Source organism: Oncorhynchus keta, unplaced genomic scaffold (genome assembly GCF_023373465.1).
Source record: "Oncorhynchus keta strain PuntledgeMale-10-30-2019 unplaced genomic scaffold, Oket_V2 Un_scaffold_1004_pilon_pilon, whole genome shotgun sequence".
Classification (NCBI taxonomy): Eukaryota; Metazoa; Chordata; class Actinopteri; order Salmoniformes; family Salmonidae; genus Oncorhynchus; species Oncorhynchus keta.
Window position 1 is genome coordinate 316,738 of NW_026290753.1, and position 27,259 is coordinate 343,996.

Consider the following 27,259-nt stretch of genomic DNA (forward strand, 5'->3'; position numbering starts at 1 on the left):
CTGACTTAAAGTGCCAATGGAAACGGTGTGTGTGTGTGTGTTCCCAGGTGTCTCTGGGTCTGGCTGCGTCTCCTCTGACCAACCTGGAGGCTGTCCGGCTGTTCTGTCGCTGCGCTGCATTGGGCGTAACCGTTGGTTACCTTTACACCTTGTCCTTCTACGCCACCTGTCTGGTTGCCACAGGTTACCTGGAGACAGGGTACAGACACGGGTGTTTCTGTCGCCGCGTCCCCAAGAAGGGAGCGCTGGACACCAAGCCACGCTGGTACCGCTGTCTCATGTACACACGCTACCAGGACGAGACACACTCACAAACTCACTCACACACTCCCAACTCTACACACACACACACACCTAATGCTGCGCACACCTACACACATACAGCAAATCCTGCACACTCACACACTCACACACACACTCCCAACACCACACACACACATGACCATACACCTAACACTACACACGCTCACACACACACTCCCAACACTACACACATACATGCTCACACACACATTCCAAATACACACACCCCAACCACCATCTCTGAACTGCGACCCCAGGACTCACACTTGTTGCTAGGCTGCGTGCAGCGTTGCTATGGAGACTGGATCACCAACACCTATGTGAAGCCCTTCATGGTTCTGCTCTACCTCGTATACATCTCCTTTGGCCTGATGGGCTTCCTACAGGTAACACACACACACACACACACACACACACACACACACACACACACACACTACTGACTCTACTAACTATGCTGACTACTATCTCTACTAAGTCTACTAACCACTAACTCTGCTGACTACTAAGTCTACTAACCACTAACTCTGCTGACTACTAAGTCTACTAACCACTAACTCTACTAACCACTAACTCCACTGACTACTAACTCTGCTGACTACTAACTCTACAACTCCACTGACTACTAACTCTGCTGACTACTAACTCTACTGACTACTAACTCTACTGACTACTAACTCTGCTGACTACTAACTCTACTAACCACTAACTCTACTGACTACTAACTCTACTGACTACTAACTCTACTGACTACTAACTCTACTAACTCCACTGACTACTAACTCTACTAACTCTACTGACTACTAACTCTACTAACTCCACTGACTACTAACTCTGCTGACTACTAACTCTACTAACCACTAACTCTACTGACTACTAACTCTACTAACCACTAACTCTACTGACTACTAACTCTACTGACTACTAACTCCACTGACTCCTAATTCTACTAATTCTACTAACTCTACTAACTCTACTGACTACTAACTCCACTGACTACTAATTCTACTAACTCCACTGACTACTAACTCTACAACTCTACTGACTACTAACTCTACTGACTACTAACTCTACTGACTGCTAACTCTACTAACTACTAACTCCACTGACTACTAACTCCACTGACTACTAACTCCACTGACTACTAACTCCACTGACTACTAACTCTACTGACTACTAACTCTACTAACCACTAACTCTACTGACTACTAACTCTACTAACCACTAACTCTACTGACTACTAACTCTACTGACTACTAACTCTACTGACTACTAACTCTACTAACTCCACTGACTACTAACTCTACTGACTACTAACTCTACTAACTCCACTGACTACTAACTCTGCTGACTACTAACTCTACTAACCACTAACTCTACTGACTACTAACTCTACTAACCACTAACTCTACTGACTACTAACTCTACTAACTCTACTGACTACTAACTCCACTGACTACTAATTCTACTAACTCCACTGACTACTAACTCCACTGACTACTAACTCTACTAACTCTACTGACTACTAACTCCACTGACTACTAATTCTACTAATTCTACTAACTCTACTAACTCTACTGACTACTAACTCCACTGACTACTAATTCTACTAACTCCACTGACTACTAACTCTACAACTCTACTGACTACTAACTCTACTGACTACTAACTCTACTGACTACTAACTCTACTGACTGCTAACTCTACAACTCCACTGACTACTAACTCTGCTGACTACTAACTCTACTGACTACTAACTCCACTGACTACTAACTCTGCTGACTACTAACTCTACTAACCACTAACTCTACTGACTACTAACTCTACTAACCACTAACTCTACTGACTACTAACTCTACTGACTACTAACTCCACTGACTACTAACTCTACTAACTCCACTGACTACTAACTCTACTAACTCCACTGACTACTAACTCTACTAACTCTACTGACTACTAACTCTACTAACTCCACTGACTACTAACTCTGCTGACTACTAACTCTACTAACCACTAACTCTACTGACTACTAACTCTACTAACCACTAACTCTACTGACTACTAACTCTACTAACTCTACTGACTACTAACTCCACTGACTACTAATTCTACTAACTCCACTGACTACTAACTCCACTGACTACTAACTCTACAACTCTACTGACTACTAACTCTACTGACTACTAATTCTACTAACTCTTCTGACTACTAAGTCTACTAACTCCACTGACTACTAACTCTACTGACTACTAACTCTACTGACTACTAACTCTACTGACTACTAACCCAATTGACTACTAACTCCACTGACTACTAACTCTGCTGACTACTAACTCTACTGACTACTAACTCTGCTGACTACTAACTCTACTAACCCTACTGACTACTAACTCTACTGACTACTAACTCTACTAACTCTACTGACTACTAACTCTGCTGACTACTAACTCTACTAACCCTACTGACTACTAACTCTACTAACTATACTGACTACTAACTCTACTGACTACTAACTCTACTGACTACTAACTCTACTAACTATACTGACTACTAACTCTATTGACTGCTAACTCTACTGTCTACTAATTCTACTAACTCTAATGACTATTAATTCTACTGACTCTACTGACTCTACTGACTACTAACTCTACTAACTACTAACTCTACTGACTACTATAACCCTACTGACTACTAACTCTACAACTCTACTGACTACTAACTGCTGACTACTAACTCTACTGACTACTAACTCCACTGACTACTAATTCTACTAACTCTACTGACTACCAACTCTACTAACTCTACTGACTACTAACTCCACTGACTACTAATTCTACTAACTCTACTGACTACCAACTCTACTAACTTTACTGACTACTAACATTAATAATTCTACTAACTCTACTGACTACTAACATTAATAATTCTACTAATTCTACTGAATACTAACGTTAATAATTCTACTAACTCTACTGACTACTAACGTTAATAATTCTACTAACTGTACTAACGTTAATAATCTACTAACTCTACTAACTCTACTGACTACTAACATTAATAATCTACTAACTCTACTGACTACTAACATTAATAATCTACTAACTCTACTGAATACTAACATTAATAATTCTACTAACTCTACTAACATTAATAATTATACTAACTCCAGTAACGTTAATAACTCTACTAACTCTACTAACTTTAATAATTCTACTCACTCTACTAATGTTAATAATTCTACTAACTCTACTGACTACCAACGTTAATAATTCTACTAACTCTACTAACGTTAATAATTCTACTAACTCTACTAACGTTAATAATTCTACTAACTCTACTAACTTTAATAATTCTACTAACTCTACTGAATACTAATGTTAATAATTCTACTAACTCTACTGACTACTAACGTTAATATTTCTACTAACTCTACTAACTCTACTAACTCTACTGACTACTAACTCTACTAACTCTACTTTCTACTAACTCTACTAACTCTACTTTCTACTAACTCTACTAACTCTACTGACTACTAACTCTATGTCGTGACGTTGTATTAGTTAATGTGACGACTGTTGTTCATCGAATGATTAAAGTTTCTAATTGCGTGATTAACTGAATCAAGCAGTTATTAACTCATTATCCTGGGGCACCATGGGAAAACTAGTTTTTATTGAGTTTCTATTTCCCAAATTAGCTCAAAGAATATCAGAATATCGATTTTACAACAGCCACTAATTAACCAGTTGCCTCTTCCAATCTCGTTCTGAACGACGTATAGTCCGTGAATCTGCACGGACCCGGGTCTCACCAATGAGTTCGGACCCGGGTCTCACCAATGAGTTCGTACCACACCAATCTTAGTTTAATATTTATTTACTAAAAAGCTAAAATGATGATAAAAGATACACATAGACAAAACACATTCTAGGCTATCGATGTGAACTTAGTATAACGGACCAACACACTATGGCACGTGTTACCCACAATGAGGATTTCAAAAGAGAGAGAAAAAAGAGAAAGTACACGAGAGAAATATACATTTGGGTGAATTTGGGTGAATTTGTCAGCTATTTTATTCTAACCCTAGCCTTGCCCCACTGCCTCTCTTATGGGTCCGAATATAATGATGTAATTACATGGGGATGATCTCCGAGGATTCTCTGCGTAGGCCTTCAGCTGACGCACTACTCCGGCGCACCTCCCTGATCGTCCTCCCGCTGTCAGTGTCCTTTTGCACTTAGGAGTCTGTTCCCTCACCCTTTGCTCTGGATGGGGTCTTCTTCTCAGAGCTCACAGCATAGGAATGAAACCCTTTAGATACCACGATTCGATGGGAGATGGAGGCTAGGTGGTTCCACTTGAATTCACCCGCTTAGACACAGCTACTCATCCGTAGCTTGGGTAGAAAAGGATTTCTCTGTCCCCAAACTTGCGTTGCGTTCTGGGTTTGTTGACTTTTTAGACCTTGCTGGGGCCACGTAGTCTTGTCTGTAAATTCTATACTCACAGGTTTTATACCCTTGGGTCAGAAGTGGACGTAACCGCCTTTAGGGCAATTCTCTTGGCGTACCAAGTTAATGAGGCAAGGTCTAGATTTGATTCAAATCCAACTAACTTAACATTTCATCTTCCCCAAAACATTCTCTTTGATTTGGATATTTTCCATACAACGTACAATGTATAAACATCAAACATCTACTAGGAAAACTCTTCACGTTACACTGTTTTCGTAATAACATCATCTATTAACCTTTAATAACAAAACAAAAATGACATACATTTTCATATTCCATCTATCGTCATGACCACCATTGTGGCTGACGGAAACCATTGTTCCAAAGTCCCTTTATTTCATGTTTAATGTTCTGAGGCTGGTTCTACATAGTATCAGGACAAAGGAATGTGTCTGTGGCCTGAGATTTACCAGGGGCTTGAGGGGTCATGAAACACCCCACATCTTCAGACCTCTAGATCTCTCCTCCTCTGTTGGGGTTGAAAGATAATCTGTAGGGTTGTGGTCTCCTGTAACCTGACCAGGACAGTCATTACATCTACTAACTCTACTGACTACTAACTCTACTAACTCTATTGACTACTAATGTTAATAATTCTACTAACTCTACTAACTTTACTGACTACTAACTCCACTGACTACTAATTATACTAACTCTAATGACTACTAATTCTACTAACTCTACAGACTACTAACTCTACTAACTTTACTGACTACTAACATGAATAATTCTACTAACTCTACTAACTCTACTGACTACTAACGTTAATAATCTACTAACTCTACTGACTACTAACATTAATAATTCTACTAACTCTACTGACTACTAACATTAATAATTCTACTAACTACTGACTACTAACGTTAATAATCTACTAACTCTACTAACTCTACTGACTACTAACATTAATAATTCTACTAACTCTACTGACTACTAACATTAATAATTCTACTAACTCTACTGACTACTAACATTAATAACTCTACTGACCCTACTGACTACTAACGTTAATAATTCTACTAACTTCACTGACTACTAATTGTACTACTAACGTTAATAATTCTACTAACACTACTAACTCTACTGACTACTAACTGCACTGACTACTAATTCTACTAACTCTACTGACTACTAACTGCACTGACTACTAATTATACTAACTCTACTGACTACTAATTCTACTAATTTAACTGACTACTAATTCTACTAACTCACTGACTACTAATTATACTAATTCCACTGACTACTAACGTTAATATTTCTAACTCTAAGCCCTAACCGTTATTAAGAATATATCTAATATATAACAACATGTGTGTTGCAGGTGAGCCAGGGCTCGGAGCCCAGTTCTCTGGTTGCTATGGATACGGGGACGTTGTTGTATGCTCGCGCCCAGCAGCGCTACTTCTCCTCCTACTCTCCTGTGATTGGCTTCTATGTCTATGAGAGCGCCCCCTATTGGAACACCTCGGTACAGCGAGACCTGCTGGAGTACGCTAAAGGTACTGACCTCTGACCTCCAACCATAACTCTAACCCTGCCGGAGTAGCTAAAGGCACTGACCTCTGACCTTTAACCCTAACCCAGGGTTTTCAAAACTTGGTCCTGGGGACCACAAGGGGTGCATGTTTTGTTTTTTTGCCCTAGCACTACACATCTGATTCAAATGATCAACTCATCATCTAGCTTTCATTATTTGAATCAGCTGTGTAGCGCTAGAACAAAAAACAAAACCTGTATCCAGGGGGGCCCCAGGACCGAGTTTGCAAAACACTCCCCTAACCCTAACCTTGCTTGAGTACGCGAAAGGTGTACTGACCTCTGACCCCTAACCCTGATGGAGAACCTTAAAAGTACTAACCCTAAAGGCCATGATCCACTGGCAATTTGTTGAGGCAATGTTGCTGGCAACGAGATGGGGTATGAGACAGGGGAGCAATGATGGGCAACAAGTAACAAGTAACATGGACATGAAGAATAGATTTCATATAAAGCATAGCATATATTAATGTACGCCTTCAGGAAGTATTCACACCCCTGGACTTATTACACATTGTGTTACAGCCTCGATTCAAAGTGGATTTAACATGTTTTTAAATGTCACCCATCTAAACAAAATACCCCATAATAAAAAAGTGAAACATTTTTTTTAGTCAAAAAAAAAAAAAACTCAGGGGTATCCACTTTCCTTTGACCATCCATGAGATGTCACTACAATTCAACTATTTTCAACAATTCAACTATTTGGACATGATTTAGAAAGAAACACATCTGTCTGTATAAGGTCCCACAGTTGACAGTGCAGTAACTATACCATGAAGTCCAAGGAACTGTCTGTAGATCTCTGAGATTGAATGGTGATGCAGCGTATATTTGGGGAAGGGTATAAAGTGTGTTGAAAGTTTCCAAGAGCACAGGGGTCTCCATCATTGGGAAACTACCCAGACTCTGCCTTGAGCTGGCCGTCCGACCAAACTTGGCAAGAAGGGAGGTTACCAAGCACCCAATGACCACACTGACCAGAGCTTATTGGCTGAGATGGGAGAACCTGCCAGAAGGACAACAGTCTCTACAGCACTTCACCAATCAGGCCTTTATGGTAGAGTGGCCAGACGGAACTATTTGGCCTGATTGATGGAGTGCTCCATTTCCACAGAGGAACTCTAGAGCTCTGCCAGAGTCACCATCGGGTTCTTGGTCGGCACTGTGATTTTGGGGGCCGTCAATGCAGCAGGCGTCTTTTGGTACCCTTCCCCAGATCTGTGTCTCGACACAATCCTGTCTCGGAGCTCTACGGACAATTCCTTCAACGTCATGGCTTTGTTTTTTCTCTGACATGCAATGTCAACTGTGGGACCTTAAATAGACAGGTGTGTGCCTTTCCAAATCATGTCCAATCAATTGAATTTACCACAGGTGAACTCCAATCAAGTTGTAGAAACATCTCAAGAATCATCAATGGAAACAGGATGCATCTGAGCTCAATTTACAGTCTCGTAGCAAAGTCAGTATTACTGACTAAGGTTTTTCTATTTTTAATTTTTAATACATTTGTAATTTTTAAAACCCTTTTTTCACTTTGTCATTATGGGTTATTGTGTGTAGATTGAAGAGGAATTTATTGGATTTGATCAATTGTAAAATAATTATGTAATGTAACAAAATGTGGAAAAAGTCAAAAGGTCTGAAAACTTTCCAAATGCCTGTATGTGGTTGCTTCAAGTTGTATGTTTAAAGTATTAGGGTAGCCGAGTGGTTAGAGCATTGGACTAGTAACCGGAAGGTTGCGAGTTCAAACCCCCGAGCTGACAAGGTACAAATCTGTCGTTCTGCCCCTGAACAGGCAGTTAACCCACTGTTCCCAGGCCGTCATTGAAAATAAGAATGTGTTCTTAACTGACTTGCCTGGTTAAATAAAGGTAAAATAAAAAATCTTTATGTATTGCCTTGGTATTGCCCTCCAATTCCAATATTAGTCTGTTATAGTTTCTTTAACAGTTTACAGAAACCAAATAACAAAATACAGACCTATCCTATCCTGTTAACCTCTGTGATTGAAAAAACCTTGGTTTCATGCATGTCAACATCAGAAGCCTCCTCCCTAAGTTTGTTTTACTCACTGCTTTAGCACACTCTGCTAACCCTGATGTCCTTGCCGTGTCTGAATCCTAGCTTAGGTAGGTCACCAACAATTCTGAGATTTCCATACCGAGCTACAACATTTTCCGTCAAGATAGAACTGCCAAAGGCGGAGGAGTTGCAATCTACTGCAGAGATAGCCTGCAAAGTTCTGTCATACTTTCCAGGTCTATAACCAAACAGTTTGAACTTCTAATTTAAAAAATTACTCTCTCCAGAAATAAGTCTCTCACTGTTGCCGCCTGCTATCGGCCCCCCTCCGCTCCCAGCTGTGCCCTGGACACCATTTGTGAATTGATCGCCCCCCATCTAGCTTCAGAGTTCATTGTGTTAGGGATATGGGATAGGCTTAACACCACGGCAGTCCTACAATCTAAGCTAGATGCCGTCAATCTCACACAAATCATCAAGGAACCCACCAGGTACAACTCTAAATCCGTAAACATGGGCACCCTCATAGACATTATCCTGACCGACTTGCCCTCCAAATACACCTCCGCTGTTTTCAATTAGGATCTCAGCGATCACTGCCTCATTGCCTGTATCCGCTATGGGTCTGCGGTCAAACGACCACCCCTCATCACTGTCAAACGCTCCTTAAAACACTTATGCTAGCAGGACTTTCTAATCAACCTGGCCCGGGTACCCTGGAAGGATATTGACCTCATCCCGTCAGTCGAGGATGCCTGGTCATTCTTCAAAAGTAATTTCCTCACCATCTTAGATAAGCATGCCCCGTTCAAAAAATGCAGAACTAAGAACAGATATAGCCCTTGGTTCACTCCAGATCTGACTGCCCTTGACCAGCACAAAAACATCCTGTGGCAGACTGCAATAGCATTGAATAGTCCCCACAATATGCAACTGTTCAGGGAAGTCAGGAACCAATACACGCAGTCAGTCAGGAAAGCAAAGGCTAGCATTTTCAAGCATAACTTCGCATCCTGTTTTGGGACACTGTAAAGTCCTTGGAGAACAAGAGCACCTCCTGAGGCTAGGTAACACGGTCACCACTGATAAATCCATGATAATCGAAAATTTCAATAAGCATTTCTCAACGGCTGGCCATGCCTTCCTCCTGGCTACTCCAAACCCGGCCAACAGCCGTCTTCATTGACCTGGCCAAGGCTTTCGACTCTGTCAATCACCATATTCTTAGCGGCAGACTCAATAGCCTTGGTTTTTCTCATGACTGCTTCACCTGGTTCACCAACTACTTTGCAGACAGAGTTCAGTGTGTCAAATTGGAGGGCATGTTGTCCGGACCTCTGGCAGTCTCTATGGGGGTACCACAGGGTTCAATTCTCGGGCCGACTCTTGTCTCTGTATATATCAATGATGCCGCCAAACTTACCCTAGTAAAACTGACTATCCTACCGATCCTCGACTTCAGCGATGTCATCTACAAAATAGCTTCCAACACTCTACTCAGCAAACTGGAGTCAGTCTATCACAGTGCCATCCGTTTTGTTACCAAATCATCTTATACCACCCACCACTGTGACCTGTATGCTCTAGTCGGCTGGCACTCGCTACAAATTTGTCGCCAGACCCACTGGCTCCAGGTCATCTATAAGTCTATGCTAGATAAACCTTCTCCTTATCTCAGTTCACTGGTCACGATAACAACACCCACCCGTAGCACACGTTCGAGCAGGAATATCTCACTGATCATCCCCAAAGCCAACACCTCATTTGGCCGCCTTCCAGTTCTCTGCTGCCAGTGATTGGAACGAATTGCAAAAATTGCTGAAGTTGGAGACTTTTATTTCCCTCACAAACTTTAAACATCAACTATCTGAGCAGCTAACCAATCACTGCAGCTGTACACAGTCCATCTGTAAATAGCCCACCCAATCTACCTACCTCATCCCCATACTGTTTATATTTGATTTACTTTTCTGCTTTTGCACAACAGTATCTCTACTTGCACATCATTGTTAATTGTTTACTCCATGTGTAACTCTGGGTTGTTGTCTGTTCACACTGCTTTGCTTTATCTTGGCCAGGTCGCAGTTGCAAATGAGAACTTGTTCTCAACTAGTCTACCTGGTTAAATAAAGGTGAAATAAAATATTTAAAAATGTTAAAAATCCAATTTTTGCTAAATATGTTAACTTGAACCTTTTTGCAGTCCACATTGTTCTAAGTTAACGCTTCTTTGTTGAAATATATATACACTATATTGTCAATAAACAAGATTAAATTCACAACAAATAGAGTGAAAAATTCTCATCAAAAGCCTAAACAACATGAATCAACATCTTGTTTTAAACAGTCTGTCTAATCACAGTGTATAATATTAAAACAATACAGTCTATGAAGGGTTTTACACAAATTCAAACGTTTCACAGTAGCTGGACAAAGATCCAATATAAAGAGAGAGCGAGAATGTCCACTAAGTGTTTTACTACTCCCTATGAGGCCTGTTTTATAAACCTAATCAGAACCATCAATCAGATCAGATTCACACATCTCCATACGTTGCATTGCAAGCCCTCCACGGACGTTGTCACCGTAAAACCAGTAAGTGAATCATTCGAATGAGTTTGGTTGTAATAAAATGTAACAAAAAGCAAGCAATCCGTTTTGATTAACCAGCAGCGATATACCCAAGACGACTCAGAACTGATACAGACATACCCAAGACGACTCAGTGCTGATACAGATATACCCAAGACGACTCAGAGCTGATACAGACAAACCCAAGACGACTCAGAGCTGATACAGACATACCCAAGACGACTCAGAGCTGATACAGACAAACCCAAGACGACTCAGAGCTGATACAGACATACCCAAGACGACTCAGAGCTGATACAGACATACCCAAGACGACTCAGAGCTGATACAGACATACCCAAGACGACTCAGAGCTGATACAGACATACCCAAGACGACTCAGAGCTGATACAGACATACCCAAGACGACTCAGAGCTGATACAGACATACCCAAGACGACTCAGAGCTGATACAGACATACCCAAGACGACTCAGAGCTGATACAGACATACCCAAGACGACTCAGAGCTGATACAGACATACCCAAGACGACTCAGAGCTGATACAGACATACCCAAGACGTCTCAGAGCTGATACAGACATACCCAAGACGACTCAGAGCTGATACAGACATACCCAAGACGACTCAGAGCTGATACAGACATACCCAAGACGACTCAGAGCTGATACAGACATACCCAAGACGACTCAGAGCTGACACAGACATACCCAAGACGACTCAGGGCTGATACAGACATACCCAAGACGACTCAGGGCTGATACAGACATACCCAAGACGACTCAGGGCTGATACAGACATACCCAATACGACTCAGGGCTGATACAGACATACCCAAGACGACTCAGGGCTGATACAGACATACCCAAGACGACTCAGAGCTGATACAGACATACCCAAGACGACTCAGAGCTGATACAGACATACCCAAGACGACTCAGAGCTGATACAGACATACCCAAGATGACTCAGGGCTGATACAGACATACCCAAGACGACTCAGGGCTGATACAGACATACCCAAGACGACTCAGAGCTGATACAGACAAACCCAAGACGACTCAGAGCTGATACAGACATACCCAAGATGACTCAGAGCTGATACAGACATACCCAAGACGACTCAGAGCTGATACAGACATACCCAAGACGACTCAGAGCTGATACAGACATACCCAAGACGACTCAGAGCTGATACAGACATACCCAAGACGACTCAGAGCTGATACAGACATACCCAAGACGACTCAGAGCTGATACAGACATACCCAAGACGACTCAGAGCTGATACAGATACCCAAGACGACTCAGAGCTGATACAGACATACCCAAGACGACTCAGAGCTGATACAGACATACCCAAGACGACTCAGAGCTGATACAGACATACCCAAGATGACTCAGAGCTGATACAGATACCCAAGACGACTCAGGGCTGATACAGACATACCCAAGACGACTCAGGGCTGATACAGACATACCCAAGACGACTCAGCGCTGATACAGACATACCGAAGACGACTCAGGGCTGATACAGACATACCCAAGACGACTCAGGGCTGATACAGACATACCCATGACGACTCAAAGCTGATACAGATATACCCAAGACGACTCAGAGCTGATACAGACATACCCAAGACAACTCAGAGCTGATACAGATACCCAAGACGACTCAGAGCTGATACAGACATACCCAAGACGACTCAGAGCTGATACAGACATACCCAAGACGACTCAGAGCTGATACAGATACCCAAGACGACTCAGAGCTGATACAGACATACCCAAGACGACTCAGAGCTGATACAGACATACCCAAGACTACTCAGAGCTGATACAGACATACCCAAGACGACTCAGAGCTGATACAGACATACCCAAGATGACTCAGAGCTGATACAGACATACCCAAGACGACTCAGAGCTGATACAGACATACCCAAGACGACTCAGAGCTGATACAGACATACCCAAGACGACTCAGGGCTGATACAGACATACCCAAGACGACTCAGAGCTGATACAGACATACGCAATACGACTCAGAGCTGATACAGACATACCCAAGACGACTCAGAGCTGATACAGACATACCCAAGACGACTCAGAGCTGATACAGACAAACCCAAGACGACTCAGAGCTGATACAAACATACCCAAGACGACTCAGAGCTGATACAGACATACCCAAGACGACTCAGAGCTGATACAGACATACCCAAGACGACTCAGAGCTGATACAGACATACCCAAGACGACTCAGAGCTGATACAGACATACCCAAGACGACTCAGAGCTGATACAGACATACCCCAGACGAGTCAGAGCTGATACAGACATACCCAAGACGACTCAGAGCTGATACAGACATACCCAAGACGACTCAGAGCTGATACAGACATACCCAAGACGACTCAGAGCTGATACAGACATACCCCAGATGACTCAGAGCTGATACAGACATACCCAAGACGACTCAGAGCTGATACAGACATACCCCAGATGACTCAGAGCTGATACAGACATACCCAAGACGACTCAGAGCTGATACAGACATACCCAAGACGACTCAGAGCTGATACAGACATACCCCAGACGAGTCAGAGCTGATACAGACATACCCAAGACGACTCAGAGCTGATACAGACATACCCAAGACGACTCAGAGCTGATACAGACATACCCAAGACGACTCAGAGCTGATACAGACATACCCAAGACGACTCAGAGCTGATACAGACATACCCAAGACGACTCAGAGCTGATACAGACATACCCAAGACGACTCAGAGCTGATACAGACATACCCCAGACGAGTCAGAGCTGATACAGACATACCCAAGACGACTCAGAGCTGATACAGACATACCCAAGACGACTCAGAGCTGATACAGACATACCCAAGACGACTCAGAGCTGATACAGACATACCCCAGACGACTCAGAGCTGATACAGACATACCCAAGACGACTCAGAGCTGATACAGACATACCCAAGACGACTCAGAGCTGATACAGACATACCCCAGATGACTCAGAGCTGATACAGACATACCCCAGACGACTCAGAGCTGTAATCACCACCAAAGGTGCTAATCGAAAGTATTGTATCAGGGGTGTGAATACTTAGATAAATTTGATTTCTGTATTTAATCTATTTTGTACTTAGCCTTTTTCGCAAATCATGTCAAAATCATCCAATAGTATCTACAATGGACTGTGAACCTCAACAAAGTCACTTATAGATGTTTTGTACATGGTATGCCACAAATGCTAAAATGTTAGCATTGGGAAACAGTGCCAGGGAAACTAAACCAAAGCATGGATTGCTGTCATACTTTCCATAGACTGCTTACAGGGTAAGTAAATCAGTATGTCATTTTGTAATTTGGGTGAAATATCCATTTAATATGGGCTTCAATTAGCAAATGAATCGAATGATCGATTAGCAGGCTGATCGATTAGCAGGCTGATCGATTAGCAGGCTGATCAATTAGCAGGCTGATCAATTAGCAGGCTGATCGATTAGCAGGCTGATCGATTAGCAGGCTGATCGATTAGCAGGCTGATCAATTAGCAGGCTGATCAATTAGCATGCTGATCGATTAGCAGGCTGATCAATTAGCAGGCTGATCAATTAGCAGGCTGATCGATTAGCAGGCTGATCGATTAGCATGGACACTACAGTGTATGTTTCTGGCAGTTAAATATGACAAACTGAACACAATATGTATATACTAACAAGACGACTCAGAGCCGTATATATATATATATATATATGTATATACTAACAAGATGACTCAGAGCCGTATATATATATATATATATATGTATATACTAACAAGACGACTCAGAGCCATATATATATATATATATATATATATATATATATATATATGTATATACTAACAAGACGACTCAGAGCCGTATATATATATATATATATATATATATATATATATATGTATATACTAACAAGACGACTCAGAACCGTATATACTAACAAGACGACTCAGAGCCGTATATATAAATGTATATATATATATATGTATATACTAACAAGACGGCTCAGAGCCGTATATACTAACAAGACGACTCAGAGCGGTATATATATATATATATATATATGTATATACTAACAATACGACTCAGAGCCGTATATACTAACTACAGTATATATATATGTATATACTAACATATTGTGATCAAATATGGTAGTGAGGTAACATATGAGACATTAATGACCAACATTTCACTCCAAAACCAGAGATGATTTTAGGTTTTAGGTATTTTCTCTCGCTTCATCTAAAAAATGGCCACCATGTTTTCCTAAATATTTTAAAACGGCAGACTGATCCAGGACCGAGATCTAAGCTCTGATTGGAGGAACATAAAAAATTACCCACTATGTGGCACTGCCAATCAAAACTCCCCAGATTATTATTTTAAATGTTTATCTTCCAAAATTGCCAATGTATCATGCTTGCCTACGGAGCTGTGAGGGGAACGGCACCTCAGTACCTCCAGGCTCTGATCAGGCCCTACACCCAAACAAGGGCACTGCGTTCATCCACCTCTGGCCTACTCGCCTCCCTACCACTGAGGAAGTACAGTTCCCGCTCAGCCCTGTCTAAACTGTTCGCTGCTCTGGCCCCCCAATGGTGGAACAAACTCCCTCACGACGCCAGGACAGCGGAGTCAATCACCACCTTCCGGAGACACCTGAAACCCCACCTCTTTAAGGAATACCTAGGATAGGATACAATGACTCCGTATGCCATGGTGATACATATTATCTACTATTATACATTTACATTTACATTTACATTTAAGTCATTTAGCAGACGCTCTTATCCAGAGCGACTTACAAATTGGTGCATTCACCTTATGACATCCAGTAGAATAGTCACTTTACAATAGTGCATCTAAATCTTAAAGGGGGGTGAGAAGGATTACTTTATCCTATCCTACTGGGCTGTACACACCACCACCTGGTATAGAGGTCCTGGATGGCAGGGAGTTTGGTCCCAGTGATGTACTGGGCTGTACACACCACCACCTGGTATAGAGGTCCTGGATGGCAGGAAGCTTGGCCCCAGTGATGTACTGGGCTGTACACACCACCACCTGGTATAGAGGTCCTGGATGGCAGGAAACTTAGCCCCAGTGATGTACTGGGCTGTACAGACCACCACCTGGTATAGAGGTCCTGGATGGCAGGGAGTTTGGTCCCAGTGGTGTACTGGGCTGTACACACCACCACCTGGTATAGAGGTCCTGGATGGCAGGAAGCTTGGCCCCAGTGATGTACTGGGCTGTACACACCACCACCTGGTATAGAGGTCCTGGATGGCAGGGAGTTTGGCCCCAGTGGTGTACTGGGCTGTACACACCACCACCTGGTATAGAGGTCCTGGATGGCAGGAAGCTTGGCCCCAGTGGTGTACTGGGCTGTACACACCACCACCTGGTATAGAGGTCCTGGATGGCAGGAAGCTTGGCCCCAGTGATGTACCTGTCACTATCCTCTGTAGCTCCTTGCGGTTAGATGCCGAGCAGTTGCCATACCAAGCAGTGATGCAACCAGTCAGGATGCTCTCGATGGTGCAGCTGTAGAACTAGTATTATATTGTATGAAAAGTGCTGTAAAAATATTACTTTTGGTACATGAATATAATTGTTATTCTTGTTGAAGGGTTCCAGCGAATCAGCTGGCTGGAAAGCTACCTGGATTACCTGACAGAACGGAACCTCTCCACTACCAGCCAATCACGTGAAAGCTTTACGCGGATGCTCCGCCTCTCCTTCCTTCGCCAGCCGCAATTCGCTCATTTTGCCGATGACATCATCTTCGCTGAGCGCGATGAAGGGGAGGAGCCAGAGATGGCAGCGTCACGTGTCTTCCTGGTTGCCAAGACAACAGAGAACAAGAGGGAGGAGATGTCCGTCCTATTGGACACACTGAGACGTCTGTCTCTGACATCACGCGTCCGCTTTCTCATCTTCAACCCCTCCTTCGTCTACCTGGACAGGTGGGACAGGAGTGTGTGTGTGTGTGTGTGTGTGTGTGTGTGTGTGTGTGTGTGTGTGTGTGTGTGTGTGTGTGTGTGTGTGTGTGTGTGTGTGTGTGTGTGTGTGTGTGTGTGTGTGTGTGTGTGTGTGTGTGTGTGTGTGTGTGTGTGTGTGTGTGTGTGTGAGAGAAGAGAGGAGAGTCTCAACTGATCTTTCGGTCTCCTCTTTCCCTCCCCCTCTGTACCTGTCTTTCTCTCTCGCCTCCTCTCTCCCTACCCTACCTGTCTCTCTATCTCTCTCTCTCCTCCTCTTTCACTCTCCCCCTCTACCTGTCTTTTTGTCTCTCTCCTTCTCTTTCCTTTCTGCCCCTCTCTTCCTCTCTCTCCTCCTCTTTCACTCTCCCCCTCTACCTCTCTCTTCTTTCCCTCTCCCCCTCTACCTCTCTCTTCTTTCCCTCTCCCCCTTTCTACCTGTCTTTCTGTCTCTCCTCCTCTTTCCCTCTCCCTCTCTCTCTTCTTTCCCTCTCCCCTCTACCTCTCTCTCCACCTCTTTCTCTCTCACCCCCTCTCTCTCCTTTGTATCTTCCTCTCTCCATCTCTCTCTGTTTCTCTCTTTCTCTCCCCCTCTCTCTAGGTATGCTACAGCGGTGAGCTCTCCTCTGCGCCACTCCCTGATGGCGGTGTTGTTCCTGCTGGGTCTGTCATCTCTAGCGGTGGTGGAGCCCCTAGTGGCAGTGTGGCTCAGTCTAACCCTCCTCTCTGTCCAGTTTGGTGTTCTGGGCTTCATGACTCTGTGGGGCGTGGAGCTCGACTGCGTGTCTGTGTTATGTCTGATTTCAGCACTGGGTCACTCTGCAGACTGTTGTGGTCCTCTACTGGCCACCTTCTCCTCTGGCCGTGGTGACAGCCGGACCGTGTGGGTCAGACTGGCGTTGGAGAGACATGGCGTCCCCTCTCTACAGACGTTGATCTGCTACACTGCAGCGCTGCTCCCTCTGGCCGCCGTCCGCTCCAACCTTACACGCTCGCTGTTCCGTTGCCTAGTGCTGACGGCATTCTGTTCAGCGCTCCATGCCTTGGCCTTCCTGCCCACGCTGCTCACCTTCCTGCCACCCGCCAAGAAGACAGGAAGTAGACAGGGAGACAGAGGGGAAGGGGAGGGGCTTAGAGAGGAAGTGGAGTGTGTGGAGATGGTTGACAGCACCAGGGTGGTCGACCAGATCACCACCGTCTGACCAACAGGATGTGATGTCACAGATATGTTACCATGGCTACTAGCCTTTGTTGGCTGAAGCCTCACGGGGTGTGGCCAATCAGAGCAAGGAATCAACATGTTGCGTTTTCACATAGAGAGAGAGAGGAAGAAACTGAGGAAGAGAGAGTGAAAGAGAGGGTGAGAAAGTCAGATGAGAGAGATGGGGAGAGAGAAAGAAAGTGAGAGGTAGAGAGGAAGAGCGAGAGAAGGTGAGAAAGTCAGATGAGAGATAGATAGGGAGAGAGAAAGAAAGTGAGAGGGAGAAAAAGTCAAAGGGAGAGGTAGAGAGAAAGAGAGTGAGAGAGAGTGAAACAGAGAGGGTGGAGTAAGATAGAAGAAAAATGGAGAGGTGCTTTGTTTCCATGGTTACTCTCTCCTTGCAGTTATCAGGACATGCCCCCCCCCCCTTCATTTTTTGCAGTCTGTATCTACTGCAGACTGGATCTACTGCAGCCTGGATCTACTGCAGTCTGTAGCTACTGCAGACTGGATCTACTGCAGTCTGGATCTACTGCAGACTGGATCTACTGCAGTCTGTATCTACTGCAGTCTGTATCTACTGCAGACTGGATCTACTGCAGTCTGGATCTACTGCAGTCTGGATCTACTGAACACTGGATCTACTGCAGTCTGGATCTACTGAACACTGGATCTACTGCAGACTGGATCTACTGAACACTGGATCTACTGCAGTCTGGATCTACTGAACACTGGATCTACTGAACACTGGATCTATTTCAGACTGGATCTACTGCACACTGGATCTATTTCAGACTGGATCTACTGCAGTCTGGATCTACTGAACACTGGATCTACTGCAGACTGGATCTACTGAACACTGGATCTACTGCAGTCTGGATCTACTGAACACTGAATCTACTGAACACTGGATCTACTGCACACTGGATCTATTTCAGACTGGATCTACTGAACACTGGATCTACTGCACACTGGATCTATTTCCGTCTGGATCTACTGCACAATGTATCTACTGCAGACTGGATCTACTGAACACTTGATCTACTGCACACTGGATCTACTGAACACTGGATCTACTACAGTCTGGATCTACTGAACACTGGATCTACTGCACACTGGATCTACTGCAGTATGGATCTACTGCACACTGGATCTACTGCAGACTGGCTCTACTGCAGACTGGGTCTACTGAACACTGGATCTGCTGCAGACTGGATCTACTGCAGACTGGATCTGCTGCAGACTGGATCTACTGCAGACTGGATCTACTGCAGACTGGATCTGCTGCAGACTGGATCTGCTGCAGACTGGATCTACTGCAGACTGGATCTACTGAACACTGGATCTACTGAACACTGGATCTACTGAACACTGGATCTACTACAGTCTGGATCTACTGCACACTGGATCTACTGCAGACTGGATCTACTGCAGACTGGATCTACTGAACACTGGATCTACTGAACACTGGATCTACTACAGTCTGGATCTACTGAACACTGGATCTACTACAGTCTGGATCTACTGCACACTGGATCTACTGCCCACTGGATCTACTACAGTCTGGATCTACTGCACACTGGATCTACTGCAGACTGGCTCGACTGCAGACTGGGTCTACTGAACACTGGATCTGCTGCAGACTGGATCTACTGCAGACTGGATCTGCTGCAGACTGGATCTACTGCAGACTGGATCTACTGCAGACTGGATCTGCTGCAGACTGGATCTACTGCAGACTGGATCTACTGCAGACTGGATCTACTGCAGACTGGATCTACTGCAGACTGGATCTACTGCAGACTGGATCTGCTGCAGACTGGATCTACTGCAGACTGGATCTACTGCAGACTGGATCTACTGCAGACTGGATCTACTGCAGACTGGATCTACTGCAGACTGGATCTACTGAACACTGGGTCTACTGCAGACTGGATCTACTGAACACTGGATCTACTGCAGACTGGATCTACTGAACACTGGGTCTACTGCAGACTGGATCTACTGCAGACTGGATCTGCTGCAGACTAGATCTACTGCAGACTGGATCTACTGCAGACTGGATCTACTGAACACTGGGTCTACTGCAGACTGGATCTACTGAACACTGGATCTACTGCAGACTGGATCTACTGAACACTGGGTCTACTGCAGACTGGATCTACTATGGTCTGACAGAGACTTTGACATCAGTAAGAGTTTCCTGTATCAATGGAGGAAAGGTTTTAGTGATGTCAGAAACCCTTCATGTCCAATCAGAGACTTCTAACCCTGTATGAGAGGGATGTCAGTCAGTTGTCATAGTAACTAATGACCTGTGGAACACTGTGTATGTTACATTCACCTGTGAATCATCTGTTTATCCCAAACTCCAAAAAATACCGTATCACAGGCAATAGAGGAGCAGTGATACCGTATAGAGCTCCAGAGTGGAAGTGTCATAATACCCATATAACCTGGTGGTCCAACAGGGAAATGGTTCAAATCCTTTTTCCACTATTCATTTTTCTCATATGGGATTTAGAAACACTTATAATGAGGGCTATGTTTCATGTAGGCTTGCCCTGACATGATGTTTTGATAACCATGTAAAGACTAGGTGACTTTACAATATATCCGCCTCTATTTACTCTCAGATTCTAATCAAATGCTAATTAGCATCAAAGATGCACGTCATCACTAGCTGACACATTTGCTAACGGGTATTGTGTCAATTTAAAACTTATACAAGACAGTTAACATAATTGTCCATTTAAAGAAATGTTGCCTATGTATTCATTACTAAACATTAGATAGATCATCCAGAGATTCTGACCTTTGACTCAATTCGGCAGTCTCATCCAGATCATCATGGCATTTGTAGTTCTTTATGATAGCCACATTAGCTGCATTACATTTTGTTTTGGGGGGGGGGGTAAATATATTGATAAGTCACCTTGTCCTAGAGAGATCGGTTATCAAAAGGGTACACCAGGGTAGGCCTACACGAAACACAGCCCTTACTTTAGGTGTTTCTAAAATCCCCTATGGGAAATATGATTGGTGGAAAAACAATTAGAACCATTTCTCTGTTTGACTTCTAGGTTTTATTGGAGTTATGACTTATACTGTGGTATAATTAAGCAGTAAGTCATGAGGGGATGTGGTATATGGCCAATATACCACGGCTAAGGGCTGTTCTTATGCACGACGCATTGCGGAGGCATAGACACAGCCCTTAGCTGTGGTATATTTTCCATATACCATAAACCCCGAGCTTCCTTATTGCTATTATAAACTGGCTACCAACATAATTAGAGCAGTAAAAATAAATGTTTTGTCATACCTGTGGTATACGGTCTGATATACCACGGCTGTCAGCCAATCAGCATTCAGGGCTCGAACCACCCAGTTTATAACAGGTAATGGAGAACCAGTGATACCATATTACAGGTAATAGAGGACCAGTGCTACCGTATTACAGGTAATAGAGAAGCAGTGCTACCATATTACAGGTAATAGAGGACCAGTGATAGTATTACAGGTAATAGAGGAGCAGTGATACCATATTACAGGTAATAGAGGAGCTGTGATACCATATTACAGGTAATAGAGGAGCAATGATACCATATTACAGGTAATAGAGGAGCAGTGGTACCATATTACAGGTAATAGAGGAGCAGTGATAGTATTAGAGATAGTAGAGGAGCAGTGATACCGTATTACAGGTAATAGAGGAGCAGTGATACCATACTACAGGTAATAGAAGAGCAGTGATACCATATTACAGGTAATAGAGGAGCAGTGGTACCATATTACAGGTAATAGAGGAGCAGTGATAGTATTAGAGATAGTAGAGGAGCAGTGATACCGTATTACAGGTAATAGAAGAGCAGTGATACCATATTACAGGTAATAGAGGAGCAGTGATAGTATTACAGGTAATAGAAGAGCAGTGATACCATATTACAGGTAATAGAGGAGCAGTGGTACCATATTACAGGTAATAGAGGAGCAGTGGTACCATATTACAGGTAATAGAGGAGCAGTGATAGTATTACAGGTATTAGAAGAGCAGTGATACCGTATTACAGGTATTAGAGGACCAGTGATAGTATTAGAGATAGTAGAGGAGTAGTGCTGTACGGTATCTATTTCAGCTAACAGAGGAGCAGTGCTACCATATTACAGGTAATAGAGGAGCAGTGCTACCATATTACAGGTAATAGAGGACCAGTGATACCGTATTACAGGTAATAGAGGAGCAGTGATACCATATTACAGGTAATAGAGGAGCAGTGATACCATATTACAGGTAATAAGAGGACCAGTGATACCGTATCACAGGTAATAGAGGAGCAGTGATAGTATTACAGGTAATAGAAGAGCAGTGATAGTATTACAGGTAATAGAAGAGCAGTGATACCATATTACAGGTAATAGAGGAGCAGTGGTACCATATTACAGGTAATAGAGGAGCAGTGATAGTATTAGAGATAGTAGAGGAGCAGTGATACCGTATTACAGGTAATAGAAGAGCAGTGATACCATATTACAGGTAATAGAGGAGCAGTGCTACCATATTACAGGTAATAGAGGACCAGTGATACCGTATTACAGGTAATAGAGGAGCAGTGATAGTATTACAGGTAATAGAGGAGCAGTGATAGTATTACAGGTAATAGAAGAGCAGTGATAGTATTACAGGTAATAGAAGAGCAGTGCTACCATATTACAGGTAATAGAGGAGCAGTGATAGTATTACAGGTAATAGAAGAGCAGTGATACAGTATTACAGGTAATAGAAGAGCAGTGATACCATATTACAGGTAATAGAAGAGCAGTGATACAGTATTACAGGTAATAGAAGAGCAGTGATACCATATTACAGGTAATAGAGGAGCAGTGATAGTATTACAGGTAATAGAAGAGCAGTGATACCATATTACAGGTAATAGAGGAGCAGTGGTACCATATTACAGGTAATAGAGGAGCAGTGGTACCATATTACAGGTAATAGAGGAGCAGTGATAGTATTACAGGTATTAGAAGAGCAGTGATACCGTATTACAGGTATTAGAGGACCAGTGATAGTATTAGAGATAGTAGAGGAGTAGTGCTGTACGGTATCTATTTCAGCTAACAGAGGAGCAGTGCTACCATATTACAGGTAATAGAGGAGCAGTGCTACCATATTACAGGTAATAGAGGACCAGTGATACCGTATTACAGGTAATAGAGGAGCAGTGATACCATATTACAGGTAATAGAGGAGCAGTGATACCATATTACAGGTAATAAGAGGACCAGTGATACCGTATCACAGGTAATAGAGGAGCAGTGATAGTATTACAGGTAATAGAAGAGCAGTGATAGTATTACAGGTAATAGAAGAGCAGTGATACCATATTACAGGTAATAGAGGAGCAGTGGTACCATATTACAGGTAATAGAGGAGCAGTGATAGTATTAGAGATAGTAGAGGAGCAGTGATACCGTATTACAGGTAATAGAAGAGCAGTGATACCATATTACAGGTAATAGAGGAGCAGTGCTACCATATTACAGGTAATAGAGGACCAGTGATACCGTATTACAGGTAATAGAGGAGCAGTGATAGTATTACAGGTAATAGAGGAGCAGTGATAGTATTACAGGTAATAGAAGAGCAGTGATAGTATTACAGGTAATAGAAGAGCAGTGCTACCATATTACAGGTAATAGAGGAGCAGTGATAGTATTACAGGTAATAGAAGAGCAGTGATACAGTATTACAGGTAATAGAAGAGCAGTGATACCATATTACAGGTAATAGAGGAGCAGTGATACCGTATTACAGGTATTAGAGGACCAGTGATAGTATTAGAGATAGTAGAGGAGTAGTGCTGTACGGTATGTATTTCAGCTAACAGAGGAGCAGTGCTACCATATTACAGGTAATAGAAGAGCAGTGATACCGTATTACCGGTAATAGAGGAGCTATGATACCATATTACAGGTAATAGAGGAGCTGTGATGTACGACCTGTAATACTGGATCTACAGGTAACAGGTAATAGAGGAGCAGTGCTACCATATTGCAGGTAATAGAGGAGCAGCGATAACATATTACAGGTAATAGAGGAGCAGTGATACCATATTACAGGTAATAGAGGAGCTGTGATACCATATTACAGGTAATAGAGGAGCAGTGATACCATATTACAGGTAATAGAGGAGCTGTGATACCATATTACAGGTAATAGAGGAGCAGTGATACCATATTACAGGTAATAGAGAAGCAGTGCTACCATATTACAGGTAATAGAGGAGCAGTGATACCATATTACAGGTAATAGAGGAGCAGTGCTACCATATTACAGGTAATAGAGGAGCTGTGATACCATATTAAAGGTAATAGAGGAGCTGTGATACCATATTACAGGTAATAGAGGAGCAGTGATAGTATTACCGGTAATAGAAGAGCAGTGATACCATATTACAGGTAATAGAGGAGCAGTGATACCATATTACAGGTAATAGAGGAGCAGTGATACCATATTACAGGTAATAGAGGAGCTGTGCTACCATATTACAGGTAATAGAGGAGCAGTGCTACCATATTACAGGTAATAGAGGAGCTGCTGCTGCAGAGTTAATAATTATGATTATGGAGTCAAAAATATTCTAAATACTTTACAGACTTTAGAAATACAGCAACAACAGGAACATCTGCAGTCAGAAATCAGACTGATGAATAAAATGAAATGTTTTTGAATCCTAAATCGACCCTTAGCCCCTGTTTCATAGGCCTATGCACTCCAGTATTCGAGTGCAGTACTGTATATCACTCTATTCTTTACATAGTGCACTACTTTTGGCCTGAACTCTGGATTAGGGACTTCTACAGGGATCCGTCTTGTGTTCTGTTGATGTTTCTGTTGGCTAGAAGAATAAAGACACACATGTTTCTGGGTCTCGGTGTCTTTTAGTGTGTGACGGGCACTCACACACACACCCTAGTGTAGACTAGAAGATGTGATGGCCTCCGGTACCTTGTGTTGTTTGTATTCAGTTGTGATGTCACATTCATACTGCAGCCTGCTGGGAAAAGAGAAATTAGCATCTACCGGTTGGATCACTTCTATCAATCTAACATATTAATGCACCTCACTTTGTCTGTACATTAAATCTTCTTCTCTCTCTCTTTGTCTACCTCTCTCTCTCGTTCTCTAGCTGTCTCTCGCTCTTTGTCTACCTCTCTCTCTCTCGTTCTCTAGCTGTCTCTCTCTTTGTCGACCTCTCTCTCGTTCTCTAGCTGTCTCTCTCTCTCTTTGTCTACCTCTCGTTCTATAGCTGTCTCTCTCTCTTTGTCTACCTCTCTCTCGTTCTCTAGCTGTCTCTCTCTTTGTCTACCTCTCTCTCTCTCTCTCTCGTTCTCGAGCTGTCTCTCTCTCTTTGTCTACCTCTGTCTCGTTCTCTAGCTGTCTCTCTCTTTGTCTACCTCTCTCTCCTTTCTCTAGCTGTCTCTCTCTCTCTTTGTCTACCTCTCTCTCGTTCTCTAGCTGTCTCTCTCTCTTTGTCTACCTCTCTCTCTCGTTCTCTAGCTGTCTCTCTCTCTCTTTGTCTACCTCTCTCTCGTTCTATAGCTGTCTCTCTCTCTTTGTCTACCTCTCTCTCTCTCTCGTTCTCTAGCTGTCTCTCTCTCTTTGTCTACCTCTCTCCTTTCTCTAGCTGTCTCTCTCTCTCTGTCTGCCTCTCTCTCGTTCTCGAGCTGTCTCTCTCTTTGTCTACCTCTCTCGTTCTCTAGCTGTCTCTCTCTCTCTTTGTCTACCTCTCTCCTTTCTCTAGCTGTCTCTCTCTCTTTGTCTACCTCTCTCTCGTTCTCTAGCTGTCTCTCTCTCTCTTTGTCTACCTCTCTCTCTCGTTCTCTAGCTGTCTCTCTTTCTCTCGTTCTCTAGCTGTCTCTCTCTCTCTTTGTCTACCTCTCTCTCGTTCTCCAGCTGTCTCTCTCTCTCTTTGTCTACCTCTCTCATTCTCTAGCTGTCTCTCTCTCTCTCTTTGTCTACCTCTCTCTCTCTCTCTCGTTCTCTAGCTGTCTCTCTCTTTGTCTACCTCTCTCGTTCTCTAGCTGTCTCTCTCTCTCTTTGTCTACCTCTCTCTCTCTCTCTCGTTCTCTAGCTGTCTCTCTCTTTGTCTACCTCTCTCTCTCTCGTTCTCTAGCTGTCTCTCTCTGTCTACCTCTCTCGTTCTCTAGCTGTCTCTCCCTCTCTCTCTGTCTACCTCTCTCTCTTTTTCTAGCTGTCTATCTCTCTGTCTACTTCTCTCGTTCTCAAGCTGTCTCTCTCTCTGTCTACCTCTCTCTCGTGCTCTAGCTGTCTTTCTCTCTCTTGTCTACTCTCTCTCTCTTTGTCTACCTCTCTCTCTCGTTCTCTAGCTGTCTCTCTCTCTTTGTCTACCTCTCTCATTCTCTGTCTACCTCTCTCTCGTTCTCTAGCTGTCTTTCTCTCTTGTCTACCTCTCTCTCTCTCTCTCTCTTTGTCTACCTCTCTCACTCGTTCTCTAGCTGTCTCTCTCTCTGTCTACCTCTCTCATTCTCTGTCTACCTCTCTCTCGTTCTCTAGCTGTCTCTCTCTCTGTCTACCTCTCTCTCGTTCTCTAGCTGTCTCTCTCTCTCTTGTCTACCTCTCTCTCTCTCTTTGTCTACCTCTCTCTCTCGTTCTCTAGCTGTCTCTCTCTCTCTTTGTCTACCTCTCTCTCTCCTTTCTCTAGCTGTCTCTCTCTCTTTGTCTACCTCTCTCTCGTTCTCTAGCTGTCTCTCTCTCTCTTTGTCTACCTCTCTCTCTCGTTCTCTAGCTGTCTCTCTTTCTCTCGTTCTCTAGCTGTCTCTCTCTCTCTTTGTCTACCTCTCTCTCGTTCTCTAGCTGTCTCTCTCTCTCTTTGTCTACCTCTCTCGTTCTCTAGCTGTCTCTCTCTCTCTCTTTGTCTACTCTCTCTCTCTCTCTCGTTCTCTAGCTGTCTCTCTCTTTGTCTACCTCTCTCGTTCTCTAGCTGTCTCTCTCTCTCTTTGTCT

General features: G+C 43.3%; 1 protein-coding gene and 1 long non-coding RNA gene across 19 annotated transcripts in view; both read left to right on the forward strand.

The window, feature by feature from the left end:
* The window catches only part of ptchd1 (patched domain containing 1), a 114,333-nt gene extending 93,656 nt beyond the window's left edge, over window positions 1-20,677 (forward strand). Inside the window, exons 9-12 of the mRNA XM_052513337.1 lie at window positions 48-689; window positions 6,145-6,322; window positions 16,680-17,016; window positions 17,630-20,677. Coding sequence (XP_052369297.1) covers window positions 48-689; window positions 6,145-6,322; window positions 16,680-17,016; window positions 17,630-18,230 — 1,758 coding nt within the window. The 3' untranslated portion in view covers window positions 18,231-20,677. The remainder of the gene's footprint in view (window positions 1-47; window positions 690-6,144; window positions 6,323-16,679; window positions 17,017-17,629) is intronic.
* A 1,143-nt stretch (window positions 20,678-21,820) lies between these two features.
* LOC127927248 (uncharacterized) lies at window positions 21,821-25,162 on the forward strand. 18 transcript variants are annotated; one of them, XR_008126683.1, is made up of 4 exons: window positions 21,821-21,936; window positions 21,968-24,445; window positions 24,601-24,691; window positions 24,723-25,162. It is a non-coding gene; the product is annotated as an uncharacterized LOC127927248 (long non-coding RNA). The 18 variants fall into 18 exon arrangements; XR_008126686.1 differs by having other exon boundaries at window positions 21,968-24,383; XR_008126674.1 differs by having other exon boundaries at window positions 21,968-24,691.
* The last annotated feature ends 2,097 nt before the right edge of the window (window positions 25,163-27,259 follow it).